Source organism: Porites lutea, chromosome 8 (assembly GCF_958299795.1).
Source record: "Porites lutea chromosome 8, jaPorLute2.1, whole genome shotgun sequence".
Classification (NCBI taxonomy): domain Eukaryota; kingdom Metazoa; phylum Cnidaria; class Anthozoa; order Scleractinia; family Poritidae; genus Porites; species Porites lutea.
The window spans coordinates 14,131,419-14,149,655 of record NC_133208.1 but is presented as its reverse complement, the minus strand read 5'-3'; the positions used below and the strand labels follow the sequence as shown (position 1 = coordinate 14,149,655).

Sequence of the window (18,237 nt, the reverse complement as noted above, 5' to 3'; positions counted from 1 at the left end):
TGTTAGTTGCTGCTGTTCATGTAAAGAATGAAACTTGGAGACAATACCCTGAACTGTACGCTGACGACAGGGACAATCATTACGAAGGAGCGATAAGGATTCAGTATTATTTCAATTTGTGATCTGCACCAACAACAAACCTCCAGTTTAGGCCCCGTCCGCACGAATCTTGAAATTTTTGAAATCGCATTTTTTTACACCAATCGGCCATTCGTCCACAAGAAACCAGTAAATCCGCTGTCCGTGGGTTAGAGTTCAGATTTTTTTCTGTCCAATCCAGAAAACTAATTCAGTTTAACATGTATTAGAAAGCACTTTTCTGCATTTTCTTCACATCAACGCGCACAACTCTAAACAAATCAGAAAAGTAGCAGACAGGAAAGAATGATAACTTTATATTTTCCTTTTCTAGGTATATTACCATCTAGAACCAGCCACACTTTTCATACAAGAACTGCTAAATGACTGAAAGGAATAGAATACAGTACCACGAAAAACAACTGAGCATTGCAATAGAAGTCGGCGACAGGGCCGGACAAGGACATGCCTATGGCAATCTCGGCAATGCTTATCAATCCCTTGGCCAATTCCAACAAGCAATAGAGTACCACAAGCAATGCCTGAGCATTGCAATAGAAGTCGGCGACAGGGCCGGACAAGGAGGTGCCTATGGCAATCTCGGCAATGCTTATCAATCCCTTGGCCAATTCCAACAAGCAATAGAGTACCACAAGCAATGCCTGAGCATTGCAATAGAAGTCGGCGACAGGGCCGGACAAGGACGTGCCTATGGCAATCTCGGCAATGCTTATGACAGCCTTGGCCAATTCCAACAAGCAATAGAGTACCACAAGCAAGACCTGAGCATTGCAATAGAAGTCGGCGACCGGGCCGGACAAGGAGGTGCCTATGGCAATCTCGGCAATGCTTATCAATCCCTTGGCCAATTCCAACAAGCAATAGAGTACCACAAGCAATGCCTGAGCATTGCAATAGAAGTCGGCGACAGGGCCGGACAAGGACGTGCCTATGGCAATCTCGGCAATGCTTATGACAGCCTTGGCCAATTCCAACAAGCAATAGAGTACCACAAGCAAGACCTGAGCATTGCAATAGAAGTCGGCGACCGGGCCGGACAAGGAGGTGCCTATGGCAATCTCGGCAATGCTTATCAATCCCTTGGCCAATTCCAACAAGCAATAGAGTACCACAAGCAATGCCTGAGCATTGCAATAGAAGTCGGCGACAGGGCCGGACAAGGAGGTGCCTATGGCAATCTCGGCAATGCTTATCAATCCCTTGGCCAATTCCAACAAGCAATAGAGTACCACAAGCAACGCCTGAGCATTGCAATAGAAGTCGGCGACAGGGCCGGACAAGGAGGTGCCTATGGCAATCTCGGCAATGCTTATCAATCCCTTGGCCAATTCCAACAAGCAATAGAGTACCACAAGCAATGCCTGAGCATTGCAATAGAAGTCGGCGACAGGGCCGGACAAGGAGGTGCCTATGGCAATCTCGGCAATGCTTATCAATCCCTTGGCCAATTCCAACAAGCAATAGAGTACCACAAGCAACGCCTGAGCATTGCAATAGAAGTCGGCGACAGGGCCGGACAAGGAGGTGCCTATGGCAATCTCGGCAATGCTTATCAATCCCTTGGCCAATTCCAACAAGCAATAGAGTACCACAAGCAACGCCTGAGCATTGCAATAGAAGTCGGCGACAGGGCCGGACAAGGACGTGCCTATTGCAATCTCGGCAATACTTATCAATCCCTTGGCCAATTCCAACAAGCAATAGAGTACCACAAGCAAGACCTGAGCATTGCAATAGAAGTCGGCGACAGGGCCGGACAAGGAGGTGCCTATGGCAATCTCGGCAATGCTTATTTATCCCTGGAGGACTTCAAACAATCAATGGAGCACCACAAGAAAAGCCTTAACATTAAAATAGAAGTCGGCGACAGGAATGGAGAAGGAGCGGCCTATGACAGTATCGGCTTAGTTTATAAGTCCCTCGGTGACGTCCAAAGAGCAATAGAGCATTATAAGCAAAGCCTAAGCATTGCTAAGGAAGTGGGCAACAGGTCCTTAGAGGGATATACCTATGCCACTCTCGGCTGTGCTTATTTATCCCTTGAACAATTCCAAAAAGCAATCGAGTACCACAGGCAACAGCTCAAAATTTCTAAGGAAGTGGCTGACATGTTCCTAGAAGGATGTGCCTATAAGAACTTGGGTATGGCTAATATGTTGTCAGGTTCTCTGGATGAGGCTTTAGTTAATTTCAAATTCAGCGTAAAAACGTTTGATACTATTAGGGGTAGTTTCATTTCGGAAGATGCATGGAAAATAAGTTTTCATGAGCTTAACGTATCTAGCTATCGTTATTTATGTCGAGTTCTTATATCGCTTCAAAAGACGGATGAGGCTTTGTACGCAGCCGAACGGGGACGAGCAGCGGCTTTGCTAGATGCCTTGAAAATAAAGTATGGCCTTACATCCCTTTCGCCCATTTCAAATGAAACTGAGGAAGATTTCGCATACATTTCAAGGAACACATCTGTTTTGACAATGTTTATTGCACTGGACGAAGAAGCAATAAGCTTGTGGGTACTGGGAAAGAAAACCAACGCTAGTTTTAGGCAAGCAGTACTAAAAAGTGGAGGTACACACGAAGATCCCTTTGATGCACTTTTGAAAGATTCTTTAAATAAAATTAGGGCTGGCAGAGATGTTAGATGCGAGAATCGGTCACTTGATCTTTTACGCGATAAGTCAACTTCCAATACTAAGGAAGATGACAAAATATCGATCCCATCGCACGAGAATATCGACTGGTTACAGCCATTGCATGATATAGTTTTTGGTCCCATCGAAGACTTACTTGATGGCGATGAGCTGGTTGTAGTCCCTGATGGTGCTTTGTGTTTAGCTCCTTGGACAGCCCTAAGTGAAACTTTAAGGATCCGTATTATTCCCTCACTGACAAGTTTGAAAGTAATAAGAGATTCTTCAAGTGAATACCACAGTAAAACTGGCGCCCTCCTTGTTGGAGATCCATGTTTGAGGAAAGTTACAAATAAAAGGGATAAACCCATTTATGATCAACTGAAGTTCGCAAAAAAAGAAGTGGAGATGATTGGAAAACTTCTTAACAGCCAACCACTCACGGGAGAAGCTGCAACTAAAGAAGAGGTGCTTCGGAGAATAGATTCAGTGGCTTTAATTCACATCGCAGCACACGGAGGAAAGGAAGCTGGTGAAATTGCTTTGGCACCCAACCCTGGGTGGCAATCCAAGACTCGTATCCCTACGGAAGAGGACTACATGTTGAAAATGTCTGATTTACAGGCCATTAAGCTGACAGCGAGGCTAGTTGTGCTTAGTTGCTGCCATAGTGGTCAAGGAGAGGTCTCGTCTGAGGGTGTGGTCGGTATGGCAAGGGCTTTCTTGTTTGCTGGTGCTCGTTCTGTGCTGGCGTCTCTCTGGGCAATTGACGATGAAGCTACAATGGTGTTTATGGAATGTTTCTACCAACACCTGAGAGTTGGAGAAAGTGCCAGTACTGCTCTGCAGAAGGCCATGAAACGCCTTCGAGATTCGGACGACTTTTCCGCCCCAAAATACTGGGCTCCATTTGTGCTGATTGGCGATGACGTCACGATTGAATGTGATGTAAACCGTTGAGAAAGCTGTAAGTACAGACTTTTCTTTTGTTTTACATTACGTAGGGTCCTAATATATTAAATAAGGTTTAAGGTTTTATTGTCCTCAAATTAGAATGTAAAGCAATTGACAAAAATGAATACAAGTAAGCAGTAAAAGCAAGGACAGTGTGAATAATATTGACAAAAAATAATATGGATGGTTCGTTGGTGTACAATCATTCTGGATTTACGTAATCAGATTTCATTTCTGTAATGCAAAATTGTTTAAAAACGTTTGTTGAACACTAGAAACCTTTCGATAATCATATAATTAAGTGCAAAATCAGCATTCACTGTAAATGGCTGTTTCCGTGACATACTGGCTCTGGATTATGCGTTGAGAATTCTTAGTTTTTACCTCAACATTTTAGTTTGAACTACCATTAAGTCATCATTTTACCCGATTCAAAAGAGAAATGTCAGATTTCTTAAAAAGAGTTAAAACCTTTATTTTATGATTTGTTATGAGCAGAAAAGCAGGTTAAATAGGCAGAAAATAGACCAAAAAATGTTTCTAAAAACCCATTTTTGTGTATACACCATATAGCTAGATAATACAAGTAGCTCTAACATGCTCTCTTGTTGTAAAGTAATGAAAGGTTTTGAGCTCCTGCCCAACTTTGATTTTACATTCGTTTCACCCTTGCTATCCTGTAATCTAAGGCTTTTTATCTTAAAACCTCTATAGAACGAGTAGTATTGAGGCCGTGATTTCGCTGTTCAAGCGTATTAATTAATCAATTGTTACTTTATTTACAGGGGCCGTGCTGATTGCAGGGAGATGTCAAAGAAAGAGTACTGCTGAATCACTGTGTAACTGTAGAAAATGAATATTATACTTTTTTACTGCCTAAAACTATTGCAGCGCAGCAGCATTAGCTGATAGAGAAATTTTACTTCCTTTGATGATGTTGAAATACGTTTCTCAAATGGTACTTTCACTGACGCACGTGTTCCTTCGGTTAATCATTGCGTTAGAACAAATCTATAGAGCATAAAATATCTACAATTTTGGACCGTTGATTTTTCTATATATTCTTATACTTTACATATTGCTAAAAATATTTTGCGCAAAATTTAGTTTTTTTTTAGCGTTAACTATTGGGAGTTTACCCTGAAAGTGTTAAAATCAGTTTCCTAAATGATTTTTTATACCTTAGCTTGTTGTGCTTAGTGTAACATTTTGTTTGCGTAACAACTAAGCAAATTGGCAAGTTGACGGAAAATTTACTACGTCCAGACAAATGAATATGCGTTTTTGTCAAAGGATAATACATTCACGAACTTCAAAGGCTAAATTTTGGCCTAGTGGATGACGTTGGATGGAAGGCCAGAACGCGTTATAAACGGAAGCGTCTCCAAACTATAGCGCATCGCAACAGGTTAGTCAGGGGCACCCAACGACCGTTTTTTAGGAAATGTCTGTTCGAAGCTCTCTAGTATGCCTAAAATTTTTATAGCGATGCGAATTATTCATTTATACTGCTTTTAAAACACCCCTTAAGCCTATAAAGAGACATTTCAGAGCTGATTTTCGTGATAAAGCTGTCGTTGGGTGCGCCTGATTAGTAAGTTAGTAAATACCATTTTAGTTAAAACTGTAACTTACTATTCCTTGAGTGACATAACAGTTATAAGAGGGTCCTGAAGAGGCAAAATAGGAACTGGGATTTCCCTTTTTTTGGAGTGGGAAAATGGGATTTACTGCACTGGGAGAGGCATGAACAATTTTGAAAATGGCATTGTGGTTTCTATTCTTTAGACGACTTGGACTCAATTATTTGACACAATTTTGCACAAATAAGCCTACTTTTGGAAATGGAGAAATCCATTCGTGCATCAGTAAACCAAAGTATTGCAATGCACGAATGAAGTTCTGTTAGCTTCCCTGTTCAGTGGTTTGTTGTCGCTGAAATGACATGCCCATTTGAGAAAGATCAAAATGGCGTCTGACTTAAAAAATGTTTCCCGCACTTTGTACAATTATGGTCATCGAAATGTTTGAGTTCAGCAAACAACTTGAATGCGGTAATCCGCACAGAAAATTGCGAACTATAATCTTTAACTGATTTCAACTGAACCGTGACACCTACTGACGCGGCGAAGTAGAGATAATGAGTGAGTCGGATGAAGATTGAGGGAAGTATTTTTAATATAATTACTCCAACAAGAGTTGGAAGAGAAAGATTGTTCACTTGCCGGCAAACAACCACTGGGAATGGGATTTGGACCAAACTTAGGTTGGGAACTGGGATTTGGTATACCCCCCATTCATGACCCTCTTATAATATTGTTGTTATCTTATATAAGCACCCGAACTGTGGTTCAGTTAGTTCATTTGCTTAATAACAGTGATACTCTTTTTTAATGTTTTATTGACTGGAGAACTTAATTTTTTGTAAAAGTAAGGCTGTACATTGATCAAACAGATCAGTTTTAGAGCACTTGTTCACCATCGTTGTGTGGTTAGGCGCTAAGAAGTTATATGTACTTCAATCTTTTAAGCTAGGATTATTCTAGCAGGAATCTGACGAATTTTTAGCTACCTGAAGGTGGAGTGTTTTCCATGGCCATGGTTATTTTAAGAAGCGGCTCCGCATTCATTTACCTTATTACGTCGACTTGATTACATCAACTGCTTGTAGTTAATCTGGGCACGTTGCGTGGTACAGTGTTCAGTTTCTGATGTAACTTTCAGCCTTGTTATGTTGTATTAAATATAAAGAAAACGAGACTGAAGTTTTACTGTGATTGTTGATGTCCAAGATGTAAAAAAGCTTTCTGAAAAAACTCTTCCCCTTAAACACTGACCTCCGAGGTCAATATTTGATTAGGAAACCACAAGCCACTTCTTCCTGTCCCTTCGCTGAGGCTTTTTAAATAGTCCCGATGCTGCAAGTTTTTTTTTTAATTGGTCATCACCCACTCCCCCCATCCCCCATCCTCGGTCTAGGTTACAACTGTTTTTCATCTGATCGGGTGAATAACAGAATGCTCCAGTCTGATTAATTTTTATCAGCCTTCATTTTTTGCTTATAAAGCACCAAAACTGTATGATTTGACCTGTCCGATTACAGATATAAGATGTTTTGGTTCCAAGGGGCAGAATGACCTCCGGATCTCGTTTTCGTCAATTAGTTGAGCGCGGTGACTGTTAACGATTTGTACGCCATATATCCCCCCCATACCTTGTTTGAGTCACTTTCAGCTTCAAGAAGGTACTACTGGGCCATTTCGTAGCCCAGTGGTGTGTTACTGTGTTTTTATAGTGTTGGATGTTTCATCAGTTGACTGCCTGATACACACAGCATATATCTAGTATTCCCATACTAGGCCTAAAAAAAAATACCATACTAAAAATACCATACTAAAAAAACAACCAGAAGAATAAAAACAAAAAACAAAGGGAGCTCAAAGGTAAAGAACATAATGCTTCTGTTATTAATCAAGACAAAAAAAAACTTCTGTTTGTTTGCTTGTTTTTGTTTACTTTTACGCGCGGAGTAATGAATCCTTGAGACCAGATAAGAGAAGCGCGACCTTATCATAAGCATGATAGTAGCTCAAAGTCTGACTTTAATACGCAGGCAAATCAACGCAAACGTAAGGCTATTATATGTTGTGAACTAAACACGCACTGAACCCTCGGGTGTACACGCAAAGTCATACCCCCACCGTGGTACAAGGGGTGGTGGGGGGGGGGGGGGGGCTGATGGAACTCCTCCTCTGCATTGTAATATAAAGTGGCAAATCCTTGATAAATAAGATGAAGAAAAGAGGACCCAAAATAGATCCTTGTGGTACTCCATGGTTTACACACGCCAAAGACGGTTCCTTGTCATCAATGCAGACCAGCTGACGTCTACCAGAAAGATAAGAATGACACCAATTATATGCTCTGTTCGTAACGCCATGAGCCAGGATTCGAGCAAGGACTCGAGCCAGGCTTGAGCCAGGACTTCGAGCCTGGACTCAAGTTAGGACTTTTCTAATCTTTCTGTAAGCAAAATAAATAAATAAATAAAGATAATTAATAAACAAATAAACGAAAGTTAAAAAAAAAGCAACAAAAAGGACTCCTAACCTAACTCGTAACCTCCTAATCCTACCACTAACCCTAACCCTAACCCTAATCCTTGTCCTAACCCTAACCCTAACTCGAGCTTTCCTTCCGTGATTGCCACAAAAACCCTCCTCTTAATGGTCTGGGACTTGAAGGACGTGAAAATGGCGCGAAAGCGAAAATTGTCGAGTCCTGCGTCGAGTCCTGGCTCGGTATATAGGCATCCTCCTCTAATTTCAGATAATAAATTGTGGTCGACCATGTAGAACGCATTACAGTACTCAAAAAGTAATACTCCACTCACTATGTTGTTGTCCAAATTAATAAGAGCCCATCAACTTTTTTAATCAGAGCAGTCTAGGAACCATGGTGCTCACGAAAACCGGACTGTCTAGAATAAATCAAGTTGTTCACTTGAAGAAAGTCATACAAAGAAAACGGGGACGTTCAATAACCTTCAAAGTAGATAGGACTGTTAGGACAAAAATTGGACGATAATTAGATGGGTCGCTTGCAACACCTTTTTTGAACAAAGGGTTAACTTAACTCCAGTTGTTGAGAATAAGTAGTTAATCATCCTTGCAATACTCGGCGTGATAACTGGTGCAGTCAAACGAAGTAAAAGTGCATTAATCCCGTCAACACCAGCAGCTTTATTAGGATTAACTCTCGATCTTCAGAATACTAATAAGTTGAGTAACAGTAAAATCCCGAAGAATGAAAACAACATCATGATCTGTTCTGGAGTTAACAAAATTAGTCAATCTGGACAAGTCATTATTTAAATCGATCTGGTGACTTTTCCCTAAGTTTATCAGCGATTTTTGAGAAATGAGTGTTAAATTGCTCAAGAAGTTCACTAGGATAATCAATCACTTTGCCGTCCACTTCAAGGTTTCTAACACAAGAATTCTTAGCTGATAATTCTTGGCTGATATCCTTCTAGATAGGTTTAAGTAAATTTAAAATTTTACTCTAGGATCAGAAGAAGAAGGTTGGAGGCTGCTGGCTAAGTTTATAGGATAAAGACAAGGACTCAGTGGGGGAAAAAAGCCATCCATATTAAAATGTAAAATTTCTAGATTAAGGAAAACCTACGAGCAGACACCCTATTTGAAGACATGTAATTGCTGAAGGTTTTTCTTCAAGAAATCTGACACACAGTGGAAGAAATAGTCAGAGTCGCGTTACCTTTTGATTTATGCTACACAGCATATAGATTATCACCTTATTTTGTTGAAAGAATAAAAATACAACTATATCCTTTATAGTCTTGCCATATACGTGGTAGTATAATTATCAACGGCAAAACAAAGGCTACTTTCGAATTCCAATTTTTATGAATTTGAGTTAAGATAAATGCGAGCGGAATACTGTCATCGCTAATTAAACTTAGACAATTAACAATACAGCACTTTTTCGAAGTTTTTAACTGAAGGACAGTCTAGATAGATCAATAAGTCTTTATGTTACGTCAGTATTAGACTACTTTCTGAAGACAGCAGCGAAAGGCTCTGAACATTTCCCAGAAAGGCAGTAGAGAGAACAGCAATCCATTAACGAATCGCACGGTTGACCCAATGGGGTACATCCCTGCTGCCACGACTTTAGCAAAAGAGGAACGGCGACCTTGAACTCAACCAGTTTTTCAGTTGTTTCTCTGTGACGAATGAGGCGAGCGGAAACCAGAACGAGGCAAATAGACACCAAGGACATGGCCAATAAGAACTTCATGTCTTTTGGCTGAGAGAAAATGTAGTACGAATTCAGTTCAATATTATATTGTTGACAAAAAAAGTAGGACTGAGTAAGAATCTTTGAGTGTTCTGTTTATAATTAGCTACCCTGCGAGCAGAGGTTCAAGCCGTGCAAGAGAGGAACCTCTACTCGCAGGGTAGCTTATTATAAACAGAACAGCAAAAACCTCTCAGAAGCATCTAGCGACTGTTTTCTGTAAAATATCTTTTCGGAAAAGCAAGCATGGCCTAGAATTTTTCATTACTTGAGGACGGCTAAAAATTACACTCCCCACGTTAGGCTGTTTTTCGTAGAAAAAAGAAACCTGAGTTTTTCTTATTCAAAAATGTAATGGAGAGAAGAAAACAGAAAAATGTTCACTTTCTTAAAACGATAATTAAATTAGATCTAAAATTATCGGGGAAATACTGAAGCCCTTGTAATTTTGAAAAGACTCAAGTTCCTCTAGGATTACCGAACAGATACAAATCTTATAGCGCTGCTTAGAATGCACTTCTAGAGATCTGAAATTACCCTGGATAGCCTAAAAAGTGTTTTCAAAAGGAGGAAATAGTCGCTGGGTGCCCCTGACCTCTGCTCGCAGGGTAATAACTAGCTGATAATACTTTCGAATTCTCATCTGTACGGTGATTGGATATGCTAGTTGTGCCTTATCCTCTAAGTAGACGGATTTTATTCTTGACGAATTGTTCAGATTGTTTGTATCCTTCTCTGTAAATGTTCGTAATATTCTCAACTGGTTGCACAAATAAATACAGTAAAATTTCGAAAATAAGCCCCTCCATGTATAAGCCCCCCTAAACTCGTAACGCAAAAATCCCTCCGTTAAATCGACCCTCCGAATATAAGCCCTCGGGAGCTTGTACTTGGAAATTGCCCTCAAATTCAAAATAAAACGAGGCAAAACTGTACAGTAACAGATGAATTTCTGTATTTGCCTAAGAACTCTTGCGTGTACCAAATGATTGTAATCAGAAATTGCTGTTTGCATAGTTCACTCTTCACTCTTGCCTTGGATTTCCTTGGTCCATGCAGACCAAGTGCTTCCATGGCTGCGTTTTACAAAGGTGTGTTTCCTCAAGGCAGGTTCAGTGAAACCTTTCTGCAAATTACTGACATAAATTTTCCTTCCAACTATAAGTTAGCCCAACCGATTTTGAGACGCAAATTTTCCTCCAAGTATAAGCCTAGCTGATTTTGAAACGAGAGCTTCCTTCCGTATATAAGCCCCTCCGAATATAAGCTCCTCAAAAAATAACCCCTTAAAATAGGCCTTTGAAACATATAAGCCCCGGGGCTTATTTTCGGAATTTTACGGGACTTCCATAAGAATCTGATTGAAATGATTAAAAGGAGAAAAGAACTCATTGAAGACACGCACGACAACTGAGTGTCACAAGATCGATGTGAACAGTCACGCAGTCTAACAGCAAAGGATTACTTTCAATAGGCCTGTTTTGAATTTACGAGTTGGCTCCCAACTTCGTTCCTAGGGTTCTCCGCTACTAGTTCACCGTCTCTCTTGCTTCGGAGGACGAATGGGAGAGAACCATGGGAACAAGGTTGCTTGGCTCCGAGGCTGCGTGGTATAAAACTAAGGAAATGGTATTGAGATTCGGAGATGAATAGTCCATTTATTTAGTTTTATTTCCCTCAGAAGTGGATTTTGATAATTCGAAACTGGCCAGTTCGCCATAAGCCTTCGAGAGAAGACGCCTTTTTCGGCTTTAGGTTTCGCCCCAATAGTTTCACACGCTTAGAAAACTGTTTTCTCGGTGTGTAAAGCAAAGCAGAAAAAGGCCTCTGCTTTCGCAGGCTAGTTCGCCATCAGAAATTACTTGAGGTAAAGGACAACAAATCGATTACATCGACTTCTCATTTTAAGCTAGTGATAATCATGTACCCATATGATGATCCGGGGGGGGGGGGGGGGGAGCAATTATAGACAGACAGTAGTGAGGCTGAATTGTTGCCTCTCAGGGATACCCGTTACCAAACCTTATATGCCATACCATCATCAAATGCGTCCGTCCCTTGGCACACTTATTTTCTGTGCGATAAAAAGAAACAGTTGCTGGTGTCCAAGTTCAGTGTTTGGTAGACAGTAGCGGAGAGGGAGGGATTAATCAAAAGGGCACTCTCTATATATGTTCTACCCCTACAGTAGCTAAAATCCCCAAGAAATTAGCTTTAACTAATTACTAATTAACAGCTGGAGAAAAACGTTAAAAACAAATCTACTGTGAAAGGTGATATTCTTTACATTTCTTTCCCTGATAATGTACATTTCCACCCGGTTGTCGATATTGAACTGATATTGCATGTGGCTCTTAAAAAACAGATGACGATTTTGTTTAGGGATCATCGACAATACTCTCTAAATTATCTCATGGCCTTTCCATGATAAGCAGTAATACTCTGAGAAATTGGACGTTGTTTGCTATGATTAGACCTAGTCACTAAGAACTGCTGCAATAAATAAGGAAGCTTTACCATTAAGTAGTAGATTCAAAAAACTGAAACCAAATAAATGTCAGAAGAATTATAAAGGTGAAGAAGGTACAAATGCTTCAGTTCTAAAACGCTAACAGTAGAGCAAAAATTCCTTAACTTCTCCGAAAAATGAAAGGTGATTACGTACTTGATTATCATACCTGTTACTTGTCCTTTTTAAATTCCACGTCAGAAAAAATTGAAGGGAACACAGTATCCTGTTGTTACTTGCTGAAGCGTTCGTTTGCTGAAGCGTTTCGCCGTTGACTGTTCCAATATGGAACAGTCAACGGCGAACTCAAATTCATTCAAAATCGCTCAAAAAACCGCCTTTGAGGCAAAAGGACGACTATACACCACAGGCAAGGTAATTCAACGTTTTTTATCATTGATTTATATACATAGTTAGCGATATATCGCTATAGGTGAAGCAAACGGTAAATCCAGTAGATTTACTATAAAATAACAATCGGCTACACAAACAGATTGTGTGGGCCGCCTGTGCATAAACAGTCGAGTGAGAGGCGCGCACTATAATATCACGAGCACGGTCGAAGGTCACAACGTGAACAGGGCACAATCCTAAGGTCACACATACGCGTAATCATACGGTAAAATTCCGAAAATAAGCCCCGAGGCTTATATTTTACAAAGACCGTTTTTGAGGGGCTTATTTTTGGAAGGGCTTATCTACGAAGGGAAATTTGCGTTTCGGAATCGATTGGGTTAGCCTTATAGTTGGAAGTAAATTTACCTTTTCTTGCTGTGTTTTACTTTGTATTTGAGGGCAATTTTCCAAGTACAAGCCCACGGGGGCTTATATTTGGCGAGGCGATTTAACGGCCGGTTTTTTGCGTTACGAGTTTGGGAGGCTTATATATGGACGTGCTTATTTTCGGAATTTTACGGTATCTCACCAAAGAAACCTGTAAATCTGATCACATTATCATATGCAGCTTTCGCGAGTGGGTGAGCTGAAGTAAATACTGTTTTCTGATTGACTACCTATCTTTCCCGTTGGGAATTTTGCCGCAGTGGTCCCGCAGCCGGGCAACGTATTTATTGACCTCGAGACTCAGTCCGTGAGAAAACAAACAAACAAACAAACAAACACCCTCGCCCAAATTTTGCGCAACCTTTTTTTTCTAATTTTTCATGCGTATTACAGTCGTCGCAAGAACAATTGAAGACATTGCTTACGCTTACACAATTTTGTTTGGGGGAGGAGAATGGCGGGGACAAACAAGTATTATTAATGATACAAAGGCGCCTTGCGGGGGTGCGCTTCTCGGTACCATAAAAGACGCTTTCACTCCTCGTGTTCTTTTTTAACGCTTTTCTTTTCCTTGTGTGCCCATTTTGGTCTGGAGTCGGGTATGATTTTCGAGGGAACTACGGGAGTGGATGAACGTATTTATGGTTTTAATTCCGGCAGGTACAAAACGCAGGTCACAGGTCACAGGTCAGGTCACAGGGCACAGGTCACAGGGCACAGGGCACAGGGCACAGGTTACAGGGCACAGGGCACCGGTCATAGGGCACAGAAAACGCAGTAAAAACAGTTAAGACACTCCATTAGGCTTTTTTGTTTTATTTCCGGTTACGCCACAATCAGGCATATGCTTGCCATCGACCATGCAAAGCCGTTTATTTTCGATAGCAAGCTTAAAAAGCTAAATGAAAACCTACCAAAGTATATCCCAGCAAAGATGAGGGAAATCTCCAAGAAGATCCTTGTGAGGCGAGCTCGGCTTCTTTGTAATCTGTTTCCTGTAGAATTAAAAAAAAAGTAATGAAAACAGAAATGATCAAAGCCACATTGCCTATCCTATACATGTTCTTTCATTCGCGTAATAAAATGGAACAAAGCTCGGTCCTGATGAATGGACTGCTAACAGCGATACCGAACAAGTACGTTAGGTTTTGAAGATTATAGTTATATAAAAAACTTTCAAATTATGCAAACGGTCTTGGTCTAAAAGGTGTCACTATTTCGTAACTACGGCTAGAATCATACCATGTTTCCATTGCTCAACTTAATGACAACTTAAGTCTTAAACATCAATGTACGCAGCAACAAACCGAAATCGGCAATTCACGATTGCAGCACAGTCGATAGTTAGCGAAGTAGACGTGTGTTGATAATTCACTAAGTTATTTTTCAGTTCTTCAGTGGAACTGAGGCCAAAATAACTTGTCAGCAAGTGCTGTTTTCTTACCTCGAAACTCTGGTCTTCCGCCATGTTGCTTTCTGCACAGACGAGGCTATTTTCCGTTCCATTCTCCTCTCAGAGCCTCGTTCCAAGTCCGCTCGCGTGGAGCGAACAAAAAGCCTCGTTTCGAGATCTCCAGAGAAGGAACTCCTCAAGTTCCAATACAATGTGTAACTTTAGCCATTTACTTGTTCAACCCTCAGTACAAAACCGGAAAGCATGGTCGATGGCAAGCATATGCCTGATTGTGGCGTAACCGGAAATAAAACAAAAAAGCCTAATGGAGTGTCTTAACTGTTTTTACTGCGTTTTCTGTGCCCTATGACCTGTGCCCTGTGCCCTGTAACCTGTGCCCTGTGCCCTGTGACCTGTGACCTGTGCCCTGTGACCTGTGCCCTGTGACCTGCGTTTTGTACCTGCCGTTTTAATTCCAAATGAGTAAGAACGAATTCGAAATGGATTTTAAGAAATCGGTTTTTTTAGAGGTGAGATCTGAAAACGGGTGTGAAAAATGACAGTTTTGGGTCTGATATAGGATTAGGATTTGGAGAACGGGGCGGCACACCCACACCAAGAATTCCCAGGAGTACCTTCTCGGGGATCAGTGCCTTAAACTTTTTGTTCTAAGAATCCTTCGTTGCAACGCACCCTTTCTAGTGTCTAGTGCCAGGCTTTTCAGGAAGAAAAACAACCTCGACCCAGTGTCTTTTGGAAAGCGAGAAGACACTGGGGACGAGGGTGGGTAGAAAAAATGGGATGAGTTTATCCGTCTTTGACAGATAATTCCTCTTCAAAATCCGTCTAAAAAGACGGATAAAGTCAGACGAATTATCCGTCCAAATTGAACAACGGCCGTTTTTACACTTGAGATGGATTATTCGTCCGAGACAGATAATCCATCTTCAAAATCCGTCAAAATTGACGGAAAAACAGATGGATAAAGTCAGGCGGATTGTCCATGCAAAATTAAGACCGTTCCATTTTCAAATTACGACGTATTATCTATCTGACGCGAATTATCTAACGGATAATTCGTCTCAGACGGATAATCCGTCTCTAGTGTGAATATGTTTATCGTCTCGTTTTCACATCTAGACGGGTAATCCGTCTCCAGTATGAAAACGGCAATTGTCATTCAACACAACACCGAACTAGTTCTACGCGTTAAAACAAAACGGACAATTTCCCAACATTCATTTGCCACTAATTTCATATTGTACTTTGAGGTAAAAAGTACCTTTTAATACCGTAATGCCTTTTAACACGAAGATAAATTAGTGGCGTGTAGGGTGTAGTAAGGTTAAGTACGTCTACTGAACTGAATTTCAGTCAAATTGAAATCAAGAATAGAGACCTTAAGATCGAGGTTTGGCCATCTTACTGCAAACGGCAAACTATTTCAGCTCAGAAATTGTCTTCAAAAATACGCTCCTATCAAAACGAATTGGATAATTAATAAGCAAAAGAGTTCCAAAAAGCATAGTATTTCCTCTCAAACGCAGGATTGGGATGTTTTGGGGTGCAAAACCCTTGCAGTAAATCACTTATTATAACCCTTGAGCGTGCTCATGCTGTAGAAATGTGAACCTCAAACCCAAATTCTGACGGCAGGGCACTGGTCACGTGAATTCTTGACGTTCGCCGTTACCGCCGGGGCAATGCCAAAAAACTTTGATCTTAAGGTCTCTAATATAAAAGCGAAATGTCATGGAATTTTAGGCAATTTTTGGCAACAACCAACAGGTAAAAAAAAAGACATCAAGTATCCTCTTCAACCTAAGATAAGACGTGAATAGTCAAGACTGAAGAAGATGGAGTAAACTTGAAAAACGTCGGCTCCACTTTCGGTTTAGTTTCGGGAGATAATCCGGTATGAAAGAGAATCAGAGCACAATATCAATTTTACGCTACGTTCTCAAAGTAAATTTCAAAAGCACGTATAATGATAAACTTCTATAAGGAGGGTGTGAAAAAATAGATACAGTAGCAAAGTGAAAAATTCTTACAACCTGTAAAGAAATGGAATCTCCTCATAGTCTTCAGAGGTACAGTTTTCAGTCTGTAGATCTTTTACAAGGAAAACCGTAAACCTAAATGAGCACGAAGACCAGGTTTTAAAGCATGGCTTAATATAGCGAAGCACCATCCATGGCGGGCTTTCGTCGTTTAAGAAATAATCGGTACCACAAAATCATGTTTGCAAGTTCTTTAAGGCTTTGACTGTAAATTCACTGCGGTATGTTTAAAGTAGTGTCAACCTCCAGCATAACTATTTTAAGCTGCATTCTGTTCATCGGCGCGTTCGTTTACTGGTTCTTACATCTTCAGGGGAGATTGCAGCACCTCGCCTCGTTCGCGGAGAAGTTGTGTTTCCCGATGCGTTGCTCGTACCATTTACGACCGGAGTCGATAAGGTCGGAGAAGCGGTAGCCGCAGCCGCAGCTCGTGCGCTGGAGCGACGCGAGGTAGCTGTTCTGGTAGGTGGAGTGTTGATTTCTGTCAGCAGCATAGTGGCCGGACTGGGAGGCATATTGTACTGGGTCGGAGTCATGCCCAAACGCTCCTCAATCATGCGTAACTGGGTTTCAGCCTCTCTGCATTCCCGGTGTTTAATTTTCATCTCCTCCGTTTGTCCGTGCTGTAGCTGTAGCTGTTAGAGAAAGGAGATAGAGAAAGAGTTCGCTTCAAATGCTCGAAGAACAAATTTGTAAATCACCTAACCGTTGCCAACGATTTGTTTTGAAAATAAACTCGCGAGCTGAACAGAAAAGTAGTGAAAGTGGATTCAAATCTTCAAGTTATGGGGGTCGCGCTCACCTATACGATAAGAAGGAAAGCGGACTTATAACCCTCTACGCCCCAATTAATATACACATACAAATTCTTTAAAGTGATCTCCATACATTTCCTTTAAGAATTAGTTGAGAGAATTTAATACAAGATCAAGGCATTTTTCTTTGGCGATCATTTTAACAATTCCCATAACCTTGTTTCTTGACAATATACGGATATTGTTAAGAGAAAATTGATGTTGATCACTACTGGGACTTAAAGGGTTAAAACAAGACTCGACGCGATTTAGGCAGAGCTTCCTCTTCTCATCCGCACTCAAGAAAAAAAGAGAGAGAGCAGGGTGGATTTGTGAACGAAAGGAAAAAAAGAAAATAAATAAAGGAACCAATGCGATGCGCTTTAAGCTTACCGAAAGTTCTTCCTTGGCTTGTGTGTGTTTAATAACGGCCTGTTTAAAAGCTTGTAGTTGTTCTGACAACATAATGAGTAAAGAAAAACATTAGCAGCAATGTTGGAGTTACACAATGGCGGTGAAAGATGAGAAGAGCTTTAGTTGTCACTCACCAATCTGCGTTGTCAGTGAATGGAATGTCAGCGGAAGAGGCGCAGCGAACACTGCGCCGCGCATTCTCTCAAGAGGAGGAGCTTTGTTCTGCAGTCCGCCGAATTTACCTTTGCAAGAGAGCAAAACTATGGAGATTAAAATTCTCACTGGAAGAAACAGTATCACGGGGATTGGTGCGAGCCTTTAAACCCTAAAATTAATACACACATTCTCCACAACGTTCTTCACGCATATCTTACTTGCAAGGAGAAGTAACTTCGTAATCAAGACCTTTTTCACTTGCTGATCATGTGCTTTTTCTCACGGTATTTATGTTTGACTGAACAGTGTAAGAATAAGGAGAAATTCTACCTCACCATTACGAACTGCGCGACCTGGCAGCTCTGCTCGTTATCGATACTCAGGTTTGACTGAACAGTGTAAGAATAAGGAGAAATCTTAAACACTAGTCACTTAAAGGTTAATGGGCTAAATAACTTACCGTTGCTTCTGATGCGATCTCCTCCTCTTGTAAGAATCGTAGGACAATGAGTGTGCTTTACAACCTACATCATAACAATACACAAGAGAGTTTAAGCAAAGACGTTTCTGGACGACGCACATCAACCGGAAGTGAGGCCTTTTTTCCTTTTAATATACC

At 40.9% G+C, this 18,237-nt stretch overlaps 1 protein-coding gene and 2 pseudogenes across 1 annotated transcript; 2 read left to right on the top strand and 1 right to left on the bottom strand.

Moving 5' to 3' along the window:
- Positions 1-18,237, top strand: part of LOC140945225 (uncharacterized) — a 156,220-nt pseudogene that overhangs the window by 71,917 nt on the left and 66,066 nt on the right.
- Positions 2,276-3,694, top strand: LOC140946794 (tetratricopeptide repeat protein 28-like). Its single transcript, XM_073395904.1, has one exon. The coding sequence runs from the start codon at positions 2,577-2,579 to the stop codon at positions 3,690-3,692; it is 1,116 nt and encodes a 371-aa protein (XP_073252005.1). The 5' UTR covers positions 2,276-2,576; the 3' UTR covers positions 3,693-3,694.
- Positions 16,395-18,237, bottom strand: part of LOC140946576 (structural maintenance of chromosomes flexible hinge domain-containing protein 1-like) — a 37,525-nt pseudogene continuing 35,682 nt past the window's right edge.

Bases quoted from the DNA above. Each gene is read 5' to 3' on its own strand.
- LOC140946794 (XM_073395904.1), top strand. From the start codon at position 2,577: ATGTTTATTGCACTGGACGAAGAAGCAATAAGCTTGTGGGTACTGGGA.